Here is a 20,059-nt window from a genome sequence, read left to right on the forward strand (position 1 = left end):
AATAATATACTATAAAAATACAAGAAATTCTTTTGCATATGACTTTACTGAAAATGTAGCGTGATATTGTGTCAGTGGAATTTAAAAGCGACATTTTCTCTATTTTTTTTAAACAAACAACACTCATAAAAGCAACTCTGGTCCGTTAATTCGCGTATTTGCAGCAGAACTAAACCCACCGGCAAATTCTTAAGAGAAACCAAATTTTTATTCAATGACAAACTTGAATAATTCGTCGAACTGACCTGGGACCGGCTAACCGCCCATGTCCTCATTCTCGTCAGTGGTTGCAATCCGATCCCAGGTCGGTGTGCCTCCCAGGCCGGTGACCACGTGTCCCTGGCCGGCCTGGCAGCGGACCATGTGGAGCAGCAAGATGGCGGCGCGGTGGAGGGGCAACGACGGGCTTTTAAATGGCAACAGCGGGGACTTTCTGAGCAGCAGCAGCCGCCACGAGGTACCGGTTTCGTTACTCCACATGTTTTAGCATCGAAATAACCACGCGAGGGCGGATTTGGGTCTTTTAATGGCCGCCGTTTCCCCGGCGCGCGAGGCCACATGCGCGCGGGGCGACACGTGGCTGAGGCAGGCCGGTAGTGCGCGTGTATGCGGGTGCGGGGACACTTTAATGGCGCTCTGTTCATGTCAGCACGGCTTCGGTCGCGTGGAGAAGCGTCGCCGGGGCTGAGATTCATACACCGGACACAGATCGGCTCCTTTCCGCTAACGCAGACGACGCTGCGGCGTGTCCTGCTTCCCACACACACACACACACACCACTGCACTCATCCAGGAAGCGGCCCTGTCGTCATGTTCCGTCACTGTCAGCGCTGCTTTCTCTTCTTCTGGTGGTTCGCGGGCGAAGCTGAGAGACCACCGGGTCGATGAACGGGGTTTGGAGCCACTCCGGCCCCAGAATCCCAAGACTGCATGTGAAACATGACAGTTTATAAAGTCTTAAATAGTTAAGCGGCTCCTTAGTTCACTGCTGTCTAAACTTCTAAGATGTTGATACGTAATAACTATCAATTATGTATAACAAGAACTTTAAATATATTATAGGATACAATTGTTGGCCCCAATTTTCTACTATATTCTCTAAGCAAGTTGCAGCCTTCACCCTAATGTGTTACTTTAATCCTAAAGTGTTTTGGTTGAAGCCTCAACCTCATTCATTAGATTTTCCTCAGCTGTTTTTGAGGCCGCATCCCAATAAGCACATGACATCCTGCGCCTGCACGTCACACCCAGAGGAAGGGGCGCCTTAACTGCAGGAGGTGCGTTTTCACAGCATTTGTCTGATGGAGCGTTTCTTGTTTGCGTGTGCTTCCACAGATGCTTGTGAGCAGAGGCGACGTCGCAGACTTGGAGAGGAGCACGCAGACCTGTGTGGACCACTCCATCCTGGCCATCCTTCAGGACTCCACCGTTGCTCCAGAGGTCAGTCACAAAGCACGTGTGCCTTTATTTGATAGACACATAGATATCAATGAGCACTTAACTAAAGGATAATAAAACCAGTAAACTCTGATCCTGCCGTGTTGCTGCAGAACAAGAGGGGAGTGGACGAAGAGAATGAGAAGTTGCTGTCGGCCCTGACGGAGATGCTGGACAGCGTGGAGGACGATGACGGCACGCTGTCTCCCTTCGACACCCTGCCAGAGAGCCAGCTCCTGGTGCGGTCGGTGGGTTCAAAGTGTCCGAACAAGCGATGGCCCTCATTAGTCGTCATTGTCTGACAGAAGGTTACATTTTAAACGATAAATAATTTCCTTTTCTCACCTCTGCAGATGGAGCCACTCGCTGAAAGGTCTCCAAGTTTACCGGTCTCCGTCAAGAGCAATGGAGCTAATGGAGGAGAGCGGAGCATAGAGAGATACAGCAGCCCCCCACGGTTCAAACAGGAAAGTCAAGCTGAGAATAAGGTGGCAGAGAATGAAGTCGAGGTCTTCACCGCGGCGTCCCTCGTGAACCTGGTGAGGCTCATGCACCCCTACTGTCTGAAGCTGCATGTGGGCGAGGGCGACGGGCCGAAGACGAGCTCCAGATTGTTCTCTGGGGAGGTGTGGAGGTACGAGAAGCCCACGGAGGAGAGCGATGAGGAGATAAACGTCGTGTCCGAGGATGAGGCGCCTCAGAACAAGACGGAGGACGACGAGCCAGAGCGCAGGAGTGGAAGCAACGGTCAGCTCCTAAAGAGTGTGCTGGTGAAGAGGAATTCATCCAGCGCTCCGTCGTCCAAAGAGAAGAAAAGAGTGAGCTTTGGCTCCGTTCAAGTGGCTTCATTTGATGAGTCACAGCAAAAACGATCGACCGGGGAAAACCTCACCACTGGCCACATTTATGAGACCGTATCGTGTCCAACAAACGGATCAAAAGCACTTGAAGCCCCACTGTGTTCAGCGCTCGAACCCAAAACAGCCTCCTCGGAAATGAGCAGCGCCGCAGCTGAGGCCGTGGCACCAAGAGGTGAGACGAAGGCCAAAGCACTGAGCCTCCAGCAGTACAGGCAGCTGCGCCAGAAGAGGCGACCCCTGGTGGAGAAACAGGGGAACTGCACCACGAAGTGGCCCTCAGTTTCTGAGCCCCCCAAAGGGCTGCTCCCCCTCCCCTGCTTACAGGGCCAAAGGCAAAGCAGCAGTGAACCAAAGATTGTCCTCCTCCATCCACAAAGTACCAGCGCCTCTACTGATCACCCTCAGAAACCTGCTTCTAAGACTTCCTCCTATCATAACACCACACCATCGAGACCTAAACCCTCAGAGGCCAAACTGTCGTGTCGTATACATCGTAGTGGACTAAAGCGCCCAAGGACTCAATCCAGAATAATCTCACCTGTGAGTCCACTGCCGGACGTCACAGATAACAAAGCAAAGGTTGTGCCTCAAAGCAAGAGGAGGTTAGTGGTGAAAGCAACACTGGTCAGCAGCGATCCCCCAAATCCTGTTCTCCTCCCATTAGCACTTAGCCAGCAGCTAACAGCAGCACTCCTGGACCCCTCATCAGAGCCCAAAGCGCAGCCGGACGCCAACCTTCACAGCACCAGACACTTAGCAGCACATCAGACTGAGTCCTCGGAGGCCTGTCCTGATCGACAGGCGCCCTCCTCACAGCCGAAGCCCCCGGTGGTGTCTCCACCTCTGGACAGCACCGCTCTGCTTCAGGAAAGCAGGGACGGGGTTAGTGAGACGTCGCCAGATGTCCCCTCACCACTGTGCTCCTCCGTCACACAAACGGAATGCGAAAAAGTCCCGACTCAGGAATGTAGTCTGAGCCCGATGCATGAAACCAAACAGGAACCACAGACCCCTCAGTCACAGAGTCTGGATCATGACAAAGTGCAGAACTCAACAGGAGAGTCGGGTAAACGACCACACGTCAAATCTGATCTAATGCAACAACTCACGTACATGTTCTAAACTTGTTAACTCAAAGTGTAACTTTGCCGTTTTGTCCTTTAACTCAGGAATCGAAGCCCCTGATCTGACCAGTCTGCTGGAACAGTTTGAGGAAACACAAGGTGAGTAACAGGATGACTGTTGTGTTGTTCATGCATTTACTGATATGTGGTCATATTATAACCTTTTTGCATTCATCCTCCAGCTAAAGAGAAGAGCGTATGTGAGACTAACCCAGAGCCCAAACACGTTCCTGTGATTCCTGTTCCTGTGACACGTGATTTGGACGCGCCGCTCACTGCACCAGAAAGTACCTCCAGGATACCAGTCGAACTATTAGGCACCTCAGAACCCCTCAGGAATCTGCCCGGCCTCCAGATTTCGGAGCACGAGCGCGTCCCTGAAGCCCTCAGCACTGAAATCATCCTCAGTACTCAGAAAGATCAGCCAGCAAGACGCAGAAATCCTCAGTCCAAAGCCATTCAGATCATCGACCCTCGTCCCCTCCCGCCCAAAAAGACCCACAGCAGCTCTCTGGAGTCCCCGGCTAAATACAGCCCCTCTCACCTGCAGTCGTCTGTGTCTTCAGACCATGATTACTGTGGACCCTTGAGCCGCTCACTTACTCAGCGCAGCAGAGCAAAGCCATCCTCACTCAAGGACGTCCACATCCTTGCAACTGTTGGTGAATTGCAGCTCGGCTCATGTGGCTCCAGTGCTGCTGCTCGAAGCAAAGCACAGACCTCGGGTGAAGAAGCAGAGTCTCTGTGTTCGCAGCTCAAGGCCAGACCGGAGGCAGAGCCGTCACCAGACGAGGCTCTGCTGGTTTCAGGCCGTGCTACAGGGGGCGGTGGTGCAGGTAAACACCAGGCAGCAGCCTGCACTCTGCCCACGCCTCCACCCAGTCCTCTGAGCAGAGGGAGGGAGAAGAGGAGGTATGGGAGAAGGTCTCCTCAGTCTGACTCCAGCTGCAGCTCCATGTCATCCTTGTCCTCCTCCTCCAGCTCTGGATCGCGCTCCCCTAAAAGACAAAAGTAAATGTTTGCTGCTGAGGCGTAGCACTCGTTGCTGTGTTTGTGCATCTGGCCTCACTCTTGGTTTGTCCACCTCGCAGGCTCCGTCACAGGCGCTCAGGGAGCAGCTCCTGTTCGTCATCCTGCTCTCGCTCCGCATCTCGCTCGCCGCCCCGGCGCAACAGGTTGCCTTACTCCAGATCTAGAGCCAGCAGATCAAGGTCCCGGTCTTGGTCCCGGTCCAGATCGCGGTCACCATCCCCACGGATCTGCGGCAGGCGATGGAGAGATGTGTACAGGTCAGCCGAAGCTGGAGATTTTCTGCTCCGCCTAGACTGTTTGTGATGCGTCTCTTAGTTCCGCTCATTCACAACTCTTCACCTCTACAGCAGCAGAGACTCCAGGAGGCTCAGGAGGGAACAGGAGATCAGGATCCAGAAACTTAAAGCCATAGTGAGTACACGATAAGTGGATGTGATAAGTGAGCATGTTTAACGCGAGGAACGCGGTGAGTAATTCCGAGCGTCTTGTGGAGCAGGATGAACGCAGGGTGGTGTATGTCGGCCGGATCCGCCGGTCCATGACACACAGTGAACTGAGGGACCGCTTCTCCCAGTTTGGCGAGGTGGAATGTGTGTCGCTTCACTTCAGAGACAGAGGGTGAGTACGAAGAGAACCTGTCCCAAAGTTTCTGTTGTCTTTGGTTTATTATGTGTCATAAATGCGTTAAGTATTAACATTGTGCATCCCTGCTTCCTGAAGCGACCACTATGCCTTCGTCACCTTCTTCACCATGGAGGACGCCTTCGCAGCCATTGATAATGGCGGCAAACTACGGCAGCCTGATGAGCTTCCTTTTGACATCTGCTTCGGTGGAAGAAGACAGTTCTGCAATTCAAATTATTCTGATCTTGGTGAGATGATGGTGTGCGTGCGTGTGTGCGTGTTTCAAATTTGTGTTAAAAATAATAGCAGTCCATGTGACTAACCAGAACAAGCCAGGTTCTTTAGTGTATTGCTATTGCTACATGGTGAACAAGTTACCAGTAGGTGCAGTAGATTCTCAGAAAACAAGCAAGGGCCAGCATTCATGATATGCACACTCGACTAATTAGACAATTAGTTGAACAGAACCAGCCCTCCTGATCAGTTGGTGCAGTCTGTTACTGTCTGCTACATTCATGCTGCTGCCCTCACAGACCACAGCATAGAACACTGGACCCACAGACTCATAGAACATCCTCAGCACGGAGCTGCAGACGTTAAAGGACCTGAGCCTCCTCAGGAAGTACATTCTGCTCTGAGCCTTCTGGTTCACAGCTGAGGAGTTCTTTTTCCAGTCTAGTTTACTGTCCAAGTACACTCCCAGGTAGTTGTACTGGTTGACCACCTCCACCACTTCATTTTAATAATGGAAGGAGTTACAGCACTGCCAGGTTTCCTAAAGTCAATCACCAGCTCCTAAGATTTACTGATGTTCAGTGTGAGCTAGTCCATGATCCATGAGAACAGGGACCTGCATGTCCTCGGGTTTCTCTCCCAGCAGCGCATGCTGGATGCTGTTAAATGCACTGGTTGTTGGTGCGATGGAGCAGATGTATGATGGCGTCGTCCACTTCTAGTTGTGGTTGATATGTGAACTGTGTGAAGCTAGTTTCAAGAGTCCCACGCAAAGTCCCTCTGTTAAAAAAGGCATGTGCAGAAGACACAATTACAATTTGCTAAAGAACACATCAACTGGCCTAAAGAGAAGTGGAGGAGCATTTTATGGACTGATGAGAGTAACCGATTCAACTTCAACTAATTGGCCGATTTCACGACCTTAAGTGAATGAATGCTGGCTCTTGTTTGTTCTGAGAAACTACTGCACCTACTGATAACTAGTTTGCCATGTGAAACTGCATTATTCTGGTTAGTCACATTGGACTGCTGCCGCTTTGAACTTTCCTGTATAAGTGAATAAACTTTTTTTCAGTTTACAATTCAGTAGATTTACATGAAAATTAATAGAACACAGGTGTAATTTGATGCGGACATTAAACATAACTACACATGTTGCTCTTCCTCAGACGCAGACCGAGATACAGAGCTGTCTCCTGCTGGGAGCAGGCTGGAGGACCTGGACTTCGATTCGCTGCTGAAACAGGCCCAGAGAGGAGTGAAGAGGTAGCGGCAAGCTGCTCGAGGAGGACAGGCGCTTTTCCACGTACCTCATTGTGGTTGTGCATGTGTAGCAAATCTTTGTTTGGCTTCTTATGTTTTGACTCAAACCTGCATGCAGTCCTTGATGTTTACTGTTAATATGCACATTATATTGTAGCGCTTTCAATTTGAAAACATTGGTGGGAGCCACTAAAGGTTTTTGTTCATTCCTTAACATAGGTAATGTTTTTAAAAGTGTACATAAAAATAAAGGTTGTTTATAGTGTTTTCTGTTGTGTCCTGCTTAAATACTTACATTTAATTACACAACATAGGAATAATGTAGTTATCATGGTTAGCTACAAGCCACACGTGTGTTACTGGCTTTAAATCTCCCAGTAAGTGACTACTTTTGTTGTGCAGGCTCAGTCAGCAGCTCCATCCACCCCATCATGTGCTCCTAAAGGTTCAATGACCCGCCTTATCAAATGTCACATCAGTTCCATAAAAGAAAAACAAGCCCGTTGCATCATTTTCTTGGACATTCATACAGTTTCTGCTTTAATGATTGCAATAAACAAAAGAGGTGCTGTAATCTAACCCTAAACGACTCAAGGACCATAAAGTCATGTCTTTGTCAGTGGTTAAAGTCAGAGTCCAGAGATCTGTGAGGTACGAGGTTCAATACAAGACGGGACTAGAAGTAGTTTTCTCCTTGTTCATATTAATAATAAATATTCTATTGATTTCCCCCCTTTGTGGGATGAATGAAGTTTACCTTATTAACACGTTAATTATGACACTGTCTCTTTAAGACGTCAACCCGGTAGTTAAACACGTGTGGATACGAGGTGAGTTCTATTCTCCACAGATCAGGAAAAGCATTTCCAACTCTAGACTTAGGATCGCGGCCGCATCTTGTCAAGCAGCTCCACTTTAAGCCCGTGTGTCTGCGCATGCGTGGGAATCAAACGCCGCTGCGCGGAGTCATGACAGACAACAGAGCTGTGTCAAAGCAGTAGTGAGCAGTTGGAGTCAGGACCATCGAGGTGAACATGTCGGAACCGGACCGAGCCGATCAGCAGAGACGGGGACCCAGGCGCTTCATCAGCGGGGTGGTGGAAGGTGCGTAGACGTGAACCCGAACCGAACCCGTGCTGGGGAGCAGCTGTTACACCGCGGTCGCGTCTCCTGACGTGTGGTTTCACTTGCTCTGTGCAGGTTTCTACGGGCGGCCATGGACCATGGAGCAAAGAACAGAGCTGTTTAAGAGGTTTGTTGACAACGACACGTGACTTTGTGCAGAAACATAACATGGCATTTGCGTTTTATCATATCACTTTTAAACTTTTTTACATATTAAAGCCTAAAATGTCATTGTTTTGGTGAGTTGCTGGTTTACATAAAGGTAAAAAATCTGATCATTATCACATTTAGACCCTCATTCAACAGACGTTGCAGTTATTGCAGCTCCTGATTTCATATGTGTCACCGTTAGAAACCCTGTTGTGTGTGCATGTCTGCTGTTGGGCTCACAGAGAGCAGACGTGGGGCCTGAACACCTACCTCTATGCCCCCAAAGACGACTACAAACACAGGATGTACTGGAGAGACCTGTACTCTGCTGAGGAGGCCGGTGGGTTGGATGATGCATGCTGGGAGGACGATCGGCGTTATCTTGTCATGGACGATTCAGTGGACTTTGCATCATCGCAGATCATCTCTCCCTCTAATCAGCTGCTTTTTAAATCCCCGAAATCGTTTTATTGTCTCCTCAGAGCTCCTCGTCGCGCTGATATCAGCGGCCAAGCAGCACAGCGTCGAGTTCATCTACGCAATCTCTCCCGGTCTGGACATTACGTTTTCCAACCCGAAGGAGGTCGCCGCCCTGAAGAGGAAACTGGATCAGGTAGGACTTTGTATGAAGGGTGGAGCAGAGGAGATAATTCCGACGCGCTGTATTTAGCTTTATGGCTCTCCAGTGGGAAATAAATTAGCTTTAAAACCTTTCAAGTAGGTCAAGAAGCTGAAGACGCTGCTGCTGCTACAGGTTCAGGCCAGCGTTCTAATAAAAGCACTAATGTGTGTTTGCTCTGCATAGAGTGCAGACGTTACCTCCATCGTCCACATAAACCTCTCTGGTCCTGTCTCTCACTGAGGCTGCATCCACCTTGTCCTCCAGGTGAAGGCGTTCGGCTGCAGGTCCTTCTCTCTATTGTTCGACGACATCGAGACGGAGATGTGTCCGGCCGATAAGCGCGCCTTCAGCTCCTTCGCTCACGCCCAGGTCGCCGTCACTAATGAGGTGTACCAGCACCTCGGAGGCCCCGAAACCTTCCTCTTCTGCCCCACCGGTGCGACACAGCGGCAGCAATGAGCAGCATTCACCGTCTGGTTACGCACAGGGGGGTCAAAGGTCGTGTTGTGTTTGGTTGCAGATTACTGTGCCGCGTTCTGCACTCCCAACGTGTCCCAGTCGTCTTACCTCCACACTGTGGGCGAGAACCTGCTGCCTGGTATCGACATACTGTGGACTGGTAAGATAGAGCAGAGCAGAACTTTTCTCTTTGTTCCACGTTTCTATTATAGTTTTTTCTTTTTCCTCCATTTACAATTAGGTCCAAAAGTGGTATCTCATAAAATCTCAGTGGAGTCCATAGAAGAGGTGTCTGCTGTCCTGAAGAGGGCACCGGTCATCTGGGATAACATTCACGCCAACGACTACGACCCCCAAAGGCTTTTTCTTGGACCTTACAAGGTCTGTTGCTGTAGATAACGTCACGCTTCTAAAAGCCCGGTCCGATTTGAACGTTGTCTACGTTATCTTGGCCCTTTAGGACCGTCCCACTGGGCTGATTCCCAAACTCAGAGGCGTCCTCACAAACCCCAACTGCGAGTTTTTCCCCAACTTTGTGGCCATCCACACTCTGGCCACGTGGTGCAAGGCTGCAGGAGGCGCGGAGCCGAGGGACGTGGAGATGGGTGAGCGCCTCGCTGCAAAAGCAACATCGCGTCTGAGGCGCGGAGTCGACAGTTCGCCGTGACGTGACAGCAGCCCACTGTGTGTCCAGGTGATGAGGAGGAGGACCCCCGCTACAGTCCCCACAAAGCGCTGACCCTGGCGCTCGCCGACTGGCTGCAGGAGTTCCTGAGCACAGACCAGCCTGCAGGTAGACGCCGCTGCAGCGCGTCGCATCAGGCGCCGAGCAGCTGTGAGATTTGACTTCCTGCCTCCAGGCCCTCGCGGTCCTCGCCTCAGGAAGGGGCTGGCGGACGAGGAGCCCATGCAGACGGACGCCTACGCCCCCCGGCCGGACGACAACCCCCTGTACACCGCCGAGCCCCTGACGCTGGAGGACCTGAGGCTGCTGTCGGAGCTCTTCTACCTGCCGTACGAACACGGGCCCACGGCCAGAACCATGCTGCAGGAGCTGGACTGGCTGAGGAGCCACAGCCAGGCTGCCGCCTCGGGGCCGGACCAGGTAAGGGGTCGCTCCCCCCCCCGATCACCGCCTGCTGGCGCTCCGCAGGCTGCAGAGTGGCGCTCCCGGGCGCAGCGCTTCGACGGCATGTGCGACGCCGTGGTGCAGATGTTCAACCGCCTGTCAAACGCTCCCAACCGCAGCGTTCTCTACGACCTCTACAACTACATCTGTGACATCAAGAGCGGGGTCGGCCTGGCTCGGGCCTACGTCAAGACACTCGGTGAGATTGTGATCCGCAACTGAGCCGTGGATTTGGAAGATGAGGGACGGCCTCCGAATGTGAACATACAAAAATATGATTCCCAAAATGTTTTGTAGCTTTATTCATAGCTTTCTCTCTGCATAGGAGGACACGGTGAGCCCTCTGCTCAGCTCATGAACACTGATCCTGAGCCCTGGGGCTTCAGAGGAGGCCTCTCTGGGGAGTTTCAGGTAATCTGTGACTGCAGACCGTGCGTGACAGCACTACCTGCTCACGTCTACATGAATATACTAAACGTTTGGACTCACAGAGGATGCTGCCCTGCCACGGGAACAGGGACCTGTTCAAACGCCCTCCTACGACAGCCGTGTACTGCGTACGGCCCTGCCTCCCGGGAGATGAGGTAGGACAAGCAGGTCCAGGAGCGCCGGACAGGTTAGGAGTCAGCCGTGACTTCACCCGGTGTTGCTCTCTGTTCAAGATGGAGGTGCAGAGGATTTTCAAGGAGATGCAGAGATCAGGAGACGAGAGAGTGTCCCGTGTGAGGCAGCCTCCTCTCATCTGTGACAGGTGAGAAAGTCTAGATTCAAGTATTCAGTAGTTATCTGCTCATGTTGTCATTCTCCTGACCTGCTCGGCTGCAGCCTGTCAGCAGGCGACATCTCCCCCTCCCCTCAGTGTGCGCTGGTCATGGAGGACGACGCCGGGGTGTGCGGCTACGCTCTGGCTCTCACTGACGCCAAACCAGCGGCTGCCAAGGTTCAGGTGATCACACGCAAAATCTGTCTGTATTCCAGAAGGAAGGATGAGGACAACGCGTGTTACGATTTGTGTTTGCTTCCTGCATCCAGAGGGTGACGAGTGAGGATTTCCCCTCCCTGGTCACTGTTCAAGTGCTGCCCCGGGTCACGGATCCATCGCCAGTCAAGCGTATGATTGGCTGGCTGCTGTCTTCCATTAAGAGCAGTGGTAGGTTGATGTCTGGCACAACAACTGCGATCACACCTGGCTGAAGCCTGTCGAGCTGAGCGCCTCCCACTAGAGGGCGCTGTTGAGAAAGTGACGCACACCAGTTACATCTACACACCAACAACACGTCTGCTTCCCTTCCAGGTTCCACAGGAGCGTTCTGTGAGTTGCGACGGGGCGATCGGAGAATGCTCGACTTTTACTCCAAACTAGGCTCCTTCAGACCCAGAGACGTGGCCGACTTACCTCAGGACATCCTCTCCATGGGAACCAGCCTGTGAGCGAGGTCTCCTCCGGTTTCATGCGTTTGTGTGGAGAATCGATAAATCTGCAGCATTTGTTTTAACCAGGCACAATAAAAACAGAAGACATTTAAACAAGGGGTTTGGTTTTAATTAGTTTTGTTCACAAAGATGCAAAATAGATTTTTTTTAAACTGTTAAACAGCTGATTAAGGTTATATTTTTCATCTGAGTCTGACCTGCCTAAAATAAAACTGTAGTTTACAGAGCAGACTGTGACAATGACGTCACATTATTTCAAATGGAATCATAAAGTTCAGTGTAACATGTTAAATAAAAATCTCCTTACTTAATTTAAAGGCATTCTTTCCTGTTCTTTGTGCTGCTTCACCTTGTTCCCCTGAGTGTGTAACCAGCACAGTTTGGCTGCAGGAAAGGACACTCGCCTGAATCTGGTGCTGACGGACAAAAGGTTGACTGGATGCAAAATAAACTCAAGGAGTCGACATTATTCCACTGGTGTGAAATTGTTATAGCATGAAAACACACACACACAAAATTAAATTATGAAATGTATAAATTTGGTCATATAGTATTATTGCACAGTAGTGACATGGTAATGAAGTACAAAGAAGTCTGGTCAACAGTGTAGATTGTGTCCTAATCCGCTGGATCATGGAGGTCCGCTTAAGGAGCTTGTGCACCTTCAGCATCGTCAGTGTTTAAATAAACTCCAGCCCTTCGTACTTCACATCCCCAATTTTGGTTTCAGGCATCAGCACCCGACCATCGAGCGTAAAGGCGATGATGTAGGTGGCGACTCTGCCCGCGTCCTCCTCTGTCTTCAGGGCCAGAACGACCTGGTCGTCGGTGTCGGGCACGAACTTGAAGGAGGAGAAGCCGTGGGTGGGCTCCAGGGGCCCCACGCGGCGCACCTTCACGTGGCTGAAGTCGTCCGGGCAGCACAGCAGGAGGTTGGTGGCGCGCCGCTCGTCCGCCGCCTCCTCGTAGCGCTCGCGGCTGGCGCGGCGGGGCAGGAAGAACCAGCGCTGCAGGCGCTCGCTCCACGCGGCCGACTCGTGGATGAGGTAGCCTGCGGAGCAGCGGGACCAGTGAGCCACCAGTGACACGTTCCACAATCACATCAGTGCGGGGGAGACGGCACCTGGTGGCTGGATGCCGGCCGCCGCACGCAGGCCGTTGTAGTGCGCCACCCAGTTCTCGTGCTTCACGTCGCCATGGCGACCGACGACCTTCACCCACTCTGGGTTGTTGTTGACGACTTCTCCGGAGGTTGTGGTCCACTCCTTCCCCAGGCCGCCGACGTACAGCTGCTCGTCCTTCACGGCCAGCCACTCGGCCTTGAACCCTGCGGGAGAGAGAGGAGAGCATGGAAGCCTCTCACCCTGAGTGGCTCATGTGACAGAGTCACGTGATTGCTACAGTATGTTCACTAACTGAAACAGTTCTTGTTGAAGCCGGCCTTTGCTGGTTCTGGTCAGCTCACTCAGACTGACCTTTAGAAACGGAGCCGTCGCCGTCGGGTAATATGACCCAGGGCACAGCCTGGTTCCCTTGGATCCTGTACACCACGCCGGTGCGGTCGTCCACACTGTACAGGTGACCGTTGAACACCACCAGCTCAGACAGCTCCATCCCTGCAGCACATGGGGCTCATCAAACATCAAACGGATCTATGCACCTTAAAACCGTTCCCTCGGGACGGAATCAGCGCGTGGGACTGGCGCTACTTCACCTCGGCCTTTCTCAGCCAGATGACTCTCCAGCGTGACCGCGTCCGAGTCCCACTCCACCTCCAGCCTGTCGGCGCTGTCCGAAACGGTCACGTGGCCCTTTTTCATGTAGCTGAACCACGTCTGCTCCTTGGAGCTGCGCGACGCCGTGTCCAGGTCTGCGATCACGCCGATGCGGTAGCGCAGGCCGCGCCGCGTCTTCTCCGGCGCCGTCAGCGGGTACGTGTCGTTGTAAAGCGCAGCGCGTCCGCGGGCGTCCCCGAAACGGGCCGCGTGCTCGCCGGGCGCGTGCGGGTTCGAGCCCCGGCCGCGGCGGGAAGCCCCGGCAGGGGGCTCCGCGTCCCCCGCTGTGCGGTGCAGGTACAGCACCAGCACCAAGGCCAGCAGCGTCACCGCGCTGATCGCCCGCCATCTGGGCTGAAAGCGCGCGTCCGAGCCGGCGGCGCGGGCCATGGACGCCACGGCCGCGGGGAGGCCTCGGGCGGCAGCACCGAGCCCCGTCATGGCAGCACGGCCTTCATCCTCAGACACGCGCTGGGGGTGAGGATGAGCAGAGCCTGGTGGGAAGGAAGCAGAGAAGGTGTCACACAACTGCAAGAGCAGAACATACACCATGTATTTGTTATAGAGCTGTAACAAATGCTTCCGAAAACAAAGGCTACGAATGAAAGAATGAAAGAGTGAACGTGGAGGGAGGGGGACATCACATCTGACACAATGGACTCTTGTTCCGATTGTTCTTTGTTCAGCACAGGGCTGGACTGTGTGGTTGGATGCGAGCGCTGAGCCGGCAGCTGGACTTGAACCAACACTCTGTCCTCGCCGTTCGGTCGAACTGAGCCTGTCGCTTCAAGAATCAGAGGCCAATAAATGTCAGCATTCCTGACGGGCCCTGGTTTAAACCAGAAGATGCACCAGCCTGTGGTGGTAATATTAGGCCTCAGCCCATCATCTACTAACGCCATCAACTGGTGAGATGTGTTAGAGTACAGGTCATCAGGTGCTTCGGACAGTTCCGTGTTCATTCAGTGACATCTCAGAGTTCATTTTTAAGTAATGTGATGAATGTACACAGATCACAACATGTGAACATTGAAGGGGTGAGTTGTGTTTGGTTTCAGTCCGCTGACACCCTTCCTGCTGAAATATGAGACGGGCACTTGTGTTCAGGAAGACAAGTGTGGAAGGTGACCTCCAGCTCCTCTGTTGTCAAGGGCAACCAACAGGTAGGGTAACCAGGTTTCGCTGCTGGCATGGGCTGAGCTCCACCACACGCGCTGGCTTGCTGATGAACCTCCTGCTCAGTAACGTCTGGGGAACCTCTGACCATTCCAACAATCAATCGTATCATTTTCCAATTGAATTACGAGCTTAACGTCGACATTGCTTTAGTTTAGTTAGAAATTTTATGCTCTTGTGTAGTATTTCGCTGACCGGATTATTTCCTCCACTTGAATATTGGACATTCAGCCTAAAAAGCAGAAGCTGGCAGTAATGCTAAGTCACACACAATAGATGGTGGTGATGGAGCTTGAATCACTGCACAGACTCATCATCACAGTGTGACAACACACACGAAGCGCGTTCCTCTTTTGTCCCCGTCCACAGCCCGGACCAGTGCTCTGTGAAGAATCGGATTATTCACCCTTGCTTTATCTGCTCACTGAACACACTGAACACGCTGTTCTTCTGCATTGCACGCATGTGGGACTTCGTGCCTCTCCAGCTCCTGTCGCACACGAAGAACTCAACCCCACAGCTCGTCTCCACATTTTCATTCCCACACTCAGGTTTCTGGGGTTCATTGAGCACATAATAATAAGGTCAATGGGGAAGAACATGCTGAGCATGAAACCCGATCCGCTTTAAGAAGAATGACTAAGTCCCCATCAGTCACTACTGATTAGAGAGCAGTTTTACACTATCATTCATGTTTTATGGAACATTTTAAGACATCCACATCAAAACCTGGGCAGCAGCAGCTCCTACACGTCTGTTTGGATGTGATGTGACTTCATTTTAACTAGCTCAAACATATTGATGGCTTTATTAAACTAAACTACTAAATACAGTTATGTGTCAGAGGTTTGATTTACACTGTGAACACTGTAGCTAACGCTCCAAACAGCGAGTCTCCATTCAAAGGATCCCACAAACAGCTGAGCGCTCGCCACTAACTTCACATCGTCATGAAGGAGGACGGTGGATCATTCAGTAGCTACGTACCTGAAGTGTTCCTCCGAACTCGCCGCCCTGAGTTGATCCAACAGAGCAACTTCAGCCGCGGAGGCTCCGTGCCACGAAAACGGAGAGGTTCCACCCGAAACAGTGAAACGCTGAACCCCCCGAAGTTGGACCGTGTCCGCGGACCACAGTCGCCACCTCGCCGCTTTCTCGTAACAGTGACGTCACAAGTTGTGAAAACGCCGGTTCAATGAGTAGCTACTGCGCCGCCGCTAGCCGCGTTGCTAGCTGACGTCATAGCGACCGCAGCCTGTTAGCGTCAACGTTAGCATCGGCGACAAACCTGACGCTTGGACGGAGCCGACGCCTGGTCCCGTCGTCGTGTGAGCGGGGGCTCACCTGGAGCCCGGCCCCTTCCTCGGACAGGACGCGTGGCCGCGACTGGCAGGTTCGGACCCATTAGCTCCTCCTCCCTTCGTGCCACGCTCAACTTCCTAAACTGCTCGAACCCGAAGGCTGAAACCCCGTTTTCTGGAAGCTAAAGGACCGGTCGTCCTAATGTTCCGTTCGTCATTACCTTAGTTGCAATTTGGATAAATCTCCAGATCATTTCTATTAAAAGGGACATTTTGTGGGATATGAACCAAACAAACTGTCACCACGTGTTCCTGTGGGTTAAGCTGGGGGTTTAGTATTGACAACGAAACATCGTTCAACGAAACTATAAATGTTACTTTGTGTGGAACAAGCATTCGGTGCAAACGGAGGATGGAGGTTTGTCCTGCTGGACGTAACCCACGGCGACGCATCATTACATAATCAATTCAAGACTTTGACTAAATAACAAATAAATGCATCTACGCACTCATAGATCAAGACTATCAAACGCTGTCTCATACACATAGGGACCGCATTGTCAACACATCCATTCTAAAATATAAATATTTATTGTAATGATTGCCCAAAATATTTTACAGACATTAATAATAAAATATTGTTATATTATTTATAACTGCAAACAGTGCAAACAATATTAAATGATTAAAGATGGTAGAATGACGACAATAACTGTGTGTAGAAACAAATAGCAGCAGTCAGTTCCCCATGTGTTATATTAGTGTTGTGGAGGCTACAATAAAAAAGCTACACTCGATATGATATGACAGTATTTCTGACACAACCTCCTGTTATCGACTGTGGATGTAAGTAAAAAAACAAACCAGACAGACTGACTGTCAGACAAAACACCAGCAAACACAATAGTCCAACCATAAAGCTCAATGTGGCTCAGTTACAGGCAAACAGTGTTTACATGACATGTGAGGCCTATTTTATGACACCAGTAACTAAAATTGAAGATAAATAAACTGTAAACTAGATTGTCAACACAATCAGTGACACATTACTGTGGATCAGATCAGATTATACAGTCCATTCATCCACCGCAGCACAGTCCAGAAATATGGTGTTAGTGTAGTTTCCCAGCGACTCTGGTCAGAGTTGGATGTTGATACCGAGGTACGAGGTTCGATGACGGCTCAAACGCCGGCACCTCAGCTCTTCCCCATCATCTTCAAGAGGAGCTACAGAGAGCAGAGACGAATGATTCACTGTTTCCAGGAACTACGCTGTATTACCAGCTTTAAGAATAGTCGGCAGACGTCTGCTTTCACCAGGAGAAGATGACGCTTAAGACTTATTCTTTGGTTTTCAGCACAGGCCTTAAGAGTGCATTTTAATAACACTGCATTACTTCTGGAGGACGTTTGGAATGTCGCTGAAAGTTGGTGTACCTTTGTTAGATGATAGTCCCCATGGACCAGCTGCTCGATGATACTGAAGTGGTCGGTGTTTGCAACGTCCTCCAAGGTCACACTCAGTCCCGATGCATCCAAAGTCTAAAGATCCACATGAAGGAGAGGAACGGGAACGAATCAGGAAGTGGAAGATATGCAGTTACATGTAACTATAAAACTATGTTTATGGTGGTGAGTAGCGACCAATGAAGCCACTGGCTTTATTAGCAAATATATTCTTCAGTAAACAAAACAGGATTTATGACCTGATGATTATCTACAGTTAATTAGCTGGTGTCGCAGCACTGACTTTATAATATTCTTCCGACTGCTTGCGAAACTCCGGCGAGTCGTTCTCAGCGACAGCCACGACGACGGGGCAGCCGGACGAGGACAGTTTGAGCTGATGGACCAGCCTGCTGGGACTGTTTCTCGCCGCGACCTCCCTGCCGACAGGAGACAGAGGGAATGAGACACACGCGGGTACAACTTGGTAGCAGTCAGAGTGACGTAACTGTATAGGTGCGGCTTTTGGCAAAGAGGATTAGGGCTGTGAGATCTATGCTAGGCCGGGGGGCGGGGGGAAATCACGCCTTCCCTGTGCCACACCTTCATCCCTAACAAGGCCTCAGCACACAGCAAGGTTAGCTGCTAAGATCAGTAGCTAAGGTGAAGAATGGAGTGATGACACGCGTTATCATGTCTACACAGGCATGTGATCATGCCTGACCACAGGTACACCCTCTACATACTCCGTCATCTTCAAAGGCTCGTTGACGTAGGTGGAAAGGATGGGCAGGAGGTCGTAAATGCCGCTGACGAGAAAAGCACCTGGGGAGCGATTACGAGACAGCGTTAGATCAGCTGTGACACGTCTTCGCCTCTTGGCTGTGAACACGGACCCGTGAACTGGGCTCACCTTTGATCTGAGGGGTGACGCTGTACTGGGACCAGTCGGTGGAGAGGACCATCGCAGCCAGATGGGCGCCGGCAGAGTGGCCGCACAGGTAGAGACCGCTGAGATGGAGAAGAGGTCACGACACTCAAAAAGGGCCTCATGATGAGCGCGCAACAGTAAGAGGGCGACGGGCACGGTACCTGATGTGAGAGTACTGCTCTACGACGGACACAACGCTCCTGCGAACCTGAGACACCATCAGGTCCATGTTACCTGAAATCACATGAAAGAGCACAGAGGTGACGTCAACGCCCCACATAAATGCTCTCTCTCCATCAGAAACAACAGAAAATGAGGAGACGCTACCTTTGGGAGCAATGTCGTAACCAACGGCAACCACCACCACGCCTTTATCAAGAAGGGGAAGAGCCATGAATCCAGACTCCTCCTTGCTGAGTGACAAAGCACCAGGATGAAAACCGTGAGCAACAGCTGTCGTACCATTCAGGAGCTCCTAAGACGATCACACTATACCTGAGAAACTGCCAGTAGCCTCCATGGAAGTAAATAACAAGGGGGACGTCTGAAACACACAGATGGACGTGTTAACCGTCACTTCACGCCAGCGTCTGCCCACCTGAGGCTTCACAGCGGCGTTGGGAGTGATGGCAGTGGCGTCTGTACCCAAAATGTTGGTCCTGGGTATGTAGACGTCGAGCTTCTCTCCGTCTCCCTCCCCATAGGGCACGTCCAGTAAGGTCTGAGCCAGATCACGAGCTCGCGTGGTACCTGAAGGGCACACAGGAACCAAACATGAACCAAATGTTGTAGGTGTATGAGAATACAACATTCATCCTTTTCTCCTTATCGCCTTTTATTCATTTATTTATTTCTAATTCATTGTCTTAATCCTACAAATTCAGGCACACCATGCTCCCAGTAAACATCCCATGTTCTAAATTTAGGCTCGTGGGGCCTGCGTTTCCTACAGGTTTGTAATTAGTTACAGTTTTCTTGTAAACATTACTGTTGCATCCTTCAACTAATGAAGTTGTTCTAGCAATTTAAAACAAAACTCCTTAAAAGCTAGTCAATGTTTTGAAAACACACTCTACATTCAGCGTGACTTCGCCCTGCAGCCTAAATTTGATCTAAGCGTCTCTGATCGTCGCGTTTCAACCCGGCAGCTCGTGCGCCGCCCGTCCGCACCCGACCGGAATAAACATGAAGCTTCAAAACAGGACCGACCTTCCTTCAAAGCCGCCACATGGGCCTTGATCACGTCGTCTGCAGACATCCTGTGCGACCACCGGCTGGGTGAATACTGCCGCTCTAGCTCCTGTCACACCGAGACACTGCCGTGAGCCTGGCCGCCATGAAAGCCGCAGAAGGGGCGTTTACAGGCAAACAGCGCCCTCTAGTGCCGGTGCGGGCCCATTACTATGGTCGGGTACTGTAGTTACAATAGTGTGTGTTCTAATGGGCGTCAAAGTGGGAGCAACCGCACGTAGTTATGGTAAAACACAGACACGTCACGATAAACGATTGAAGTACAGATTCATTAATACAATAAGACTTAATTAAACACGTAGCATCAGGTGTAGCTAGGAAGCTACTGTAACTAATAGTGCTACTGTAATATGTTCACTAGAAAAAAAGAAACGATCAAATTCGAGCTTACATCTCTTCTCATTTCACTCCAGTGCTTCATTACGACCCCTTAAGTGATTCAATTCGCTGAAAGCCCCGCAGACAGTGGAGTCCAGCCCGCGGTCAGACAGTGGACTTCGGACTGATCCCTGAGGCCTGATGACAACAGAGCGAGCGGAGCCCAAACACTCACAATGTGCTATCGTTTGCTCTTTTATATCAAAACAACACCGACAACGCACCGCTTCCACGGGAGATCAGAGCCTGAACACGCGTCGTGCGATATGTGAAAGAGAAAGATGTTGATTTCTCTTGATCACCCGCTT

General features: G+C 51.1%; 4 protein-coding genes across 9 annotated transcripts; 2 read left to right on the forward strand and 2 right to left on the reverse strand.

The window, feature by feature from the left end:
• Window positions 1-250: 250 nt before the first annotated feature.
• si:dkey-93h22.8 (uncharacterized protein LOC449943 homolog) lies at window positions 251-6,841 on the forward strand. Of its 3 annotated transcripts, none has more exons than XM_029146165.3 (11): window positions 251-457; window positions 1,336-1,440; window positions 1,551-1,685; window positions 1,791-3,363; window positions 3,467-3,520; window positions 3,604-4,432; window positions 4,513-4,710; window positions 4,801-4,864; window positions 4,950-5,071; window positions 5,174-5,325; window positions 6,481-6,841. In XM_029146165.3, exons 1-11 carry the CDS (start codon window positions 266-268, stop codon window positions 6,579-6,581), a joined length of 3,525 nt encoding a protein of 1,174 aa, XP_029001998.1. In that variant the 5' UTR covers window positions 251-265; the 3' UTR covers window positions 6,582-6,841. The 3 variants fall into 3 exon arrangements, with proteins under 3 accessions (XP_029001998.1, XP_029002000.1, XP_029002009.1); XM_029146167.3 differs by having other exon boundaries at window positions 4,804-4,864; XM_029146176.3 differs by having other exon boundaries at window positions 1,551-1,676.
• A 529-nt stretch (window positions 6,842-7,370) lies between these two features.
• Window positions 7,371-11,804, forward strand: ogal (O-GlcNAcase like). 3 transcript variants are annotated; one of them, XM_029166691.3, is made up of 17 exons: window positions 7,375-7,678; window positions 7,775-7,826; window positions 8,092-8,189; window positions 8,332-8,462; window positions 8,736-8,907; window positions 8,992-9,090; window positions 9,172-9,311; window positions 9,391-9,535; window positions 9,625-9,723; window positions 9,791-10,035; window positions 10,084-10,258; window positions 10,385-10,470; window positions 10,551-10,643; window positions 10,722-10,810; window positions 10,885-11,005; window positions 11,092-11,209; window positions 11,354-11,804. In XM_029166691.3, exons 1-17 carry the CDS (start codon window positions 7,609-7,611, stop codon window positions 11,488-11,490), a joined length of 2,070 nt encoding a protein of 689 aa, XP_029022524.1. In that variant the 5' UTR covers window positions 7,375-7,608; the 3' UTR covers window positions 11,491-11,804. The 3 variants fall into 3 exon arrangements, with proteins under 3 accessions (XP_029022376.1, XP_029022293.1, XP_029022524.1); XM_029166543.3 differs by having other exon boundaries at window positions 7,371-7,678; window positions 9,791-10,258; window positions 10,885-10,999; XM_029166460.3 differs by having other exon boundaries at window positions 7,374-7,678; window positions 9,791-10,258.
• On the reverse strand, window positions 11,581-16,190 carry cant1b (calcium activated nucleotidase 1b). 2 transcript variants are annotated; one of them, XM_029167017.2, is made up of 5 exons: window positions 15,733-16,190; window positions 13,208-13,762; window positions 12,969-13,109; window positions 12,617-12,820; window positions 11,581-12,544 (listed from the first exon to the last, which is right to left on the reverse strand). In XM_029167017.2, exons 2-5 carry the CDS (start codon window positions 13,707-13,709, stop codon window positions 12,174-12,176), a joined length of 1,218 nt encoding a protein of 405 aa, XP_029022850.1. In that variant the 5' UTR covers window positions 13,710-13,762; window positions 15,733-16,190; the 3' UTR covers window positions 11,581-12,173. The 2 variants fall into 2 exon arrangements, with proteins under 2 accessions (XP_029022850.1, XP_029022767.1); XM_029166934.2 differs by having other exon boundaries at window positions 15,432-15,779.
• A 123-nt stretch (window positions 16,191-16,313) lies between these two features.
• On the reverse strand, window positions 16,314-19,889 carry afmid (arylformamidase). The gene is made up of 11 exons (XM_029167325.2): window positions 19,765-19,889; window positions 19,332-19,422; window positions 18,768-18,872; window positions 18,618-18,666; window positions 18,450-18,535; window positions 18,284-18,356; window positions 18,105-18,202; window positions 17,938-18,016; window positions 17,496-17,631; window positions 17,183-17,287; window positions 16,314-16,972 (listed from the first exon to the last, which is right to left on the reverse strand). The coding sequence occupies exons 1-11, from the start codon at window positions 19,792-19,794 to the stop codon at window positions 16,943-16,945; spliced, it is 882 nt and encodes a 293-aa protein (XP_029023158.1). The 5' UTR covers window positions 19,795-19,889; the 3' UTR covers window positions 16,314-16,942.
• Between the last annotated feature and the right edge of the window lie 170 nt (window positions 19,890-20,059).

The sequence above is a fragment of the Betta splendens genome, chromosome 1 (genome assembly GCF_900634795.4).
Source record: "Betta splendens chromosome 1, fBetSpl5.4, whole genome shotgun sequence".
NCBI lineage: Eukaryota > Metazoa > Chordata > Actinopteri > Anabantiformes > Osphronemidae > Betta > Betta splendens.

Excerpts from the sequence above, each read along its gene's own strand:
- si:dkey-93h22.8 (XM_029146165.3), top strand. The coding sequence starts at position 266 with ATGTCCTCATTCTCGTCAGTGGTTGCAATCCGATCCCAGGTCGGTGTG. Across the intron at positions 1,441-1,550 it reads ACTCCACCGTTGCTCCAGAG|AACAAGAGGGGAGTGGACGA; the intron begins GTCAGTCACAAA and ends GTGTTGCTGCAG. Across the intron at positions 3,364-3,466 it reads GAACTCAACAGGAGAGTCGG|GAATCGAAGCCCCTGATCTG; the intron begins GTAAACGACCAC and ends CCTTTAACTCAG.
- ogal (XM_029166460.3), top strand. The coding sequence starts at position 7,609 with ATGTCGGAACCGGACCGAGCCGATCAGCAGAGACGGGGACCCAGGCGC. Across the intron at positions 8,190-8,331 it reads GTACTCTGCTGAGGAGGCCG|AGCTCCTCGTCGCGCTGATA; the intron begins GTGGGTTGGATG and ends TTGTCTCCTCAG. Across the intron at positions 10,471-10,550 it reads GCCTCTCTGGGGAGTTTCAG|AGGATGCTGCCCTGCCACGG; the intron begins GTAATCTGTGAC and ends TTGGACTCACAG.
- cant1b (XM_029167017.2), bottom strand. The coding sequence starts at position 13,709 with ATGACGGGGCTCGGTGCTGCCGCCCGAGGCCTCCCCGCGGCCGTGGCG. Across the intron at positions 13,110-13,207 it reads TCTGGCTGAGAAAGGCCGAG|GGATGGAGCTGTCTGAGCTG; the intron begins GTGAAGTAGCGC and ends CATGTGCTGCAG. Across the intron at positions 12,545-12,616 it reads GGCCGGCATCCAGCCACCAG|GCTACCTCATCCACGAGTCG; the intron begins GTGCCGTCTCCC and ends GCTGCTCCGCAG.
- afmid (XM_029167325.2), bottom strand. The coding sequence starts at position 19,794 with ATGAAGCACTGGAGTGAAATGAGAAGAGAT. Across the intron at positions 18,357-18,449 it reads TTACGACATTGCTCCCAAAG|GTAACATGGACCTGATGGTG; the intron begins GTAGCGTCTCCT and ends ATGTGATTTCAG. Across the intron at positions 17,288-17,495 it reads AGTCGGAAGAATATTATAAA|ACTTTGGATGCATCGGGACT; the intron begins GTCAGTGCTGCG and ends GTGGATCTTTAG.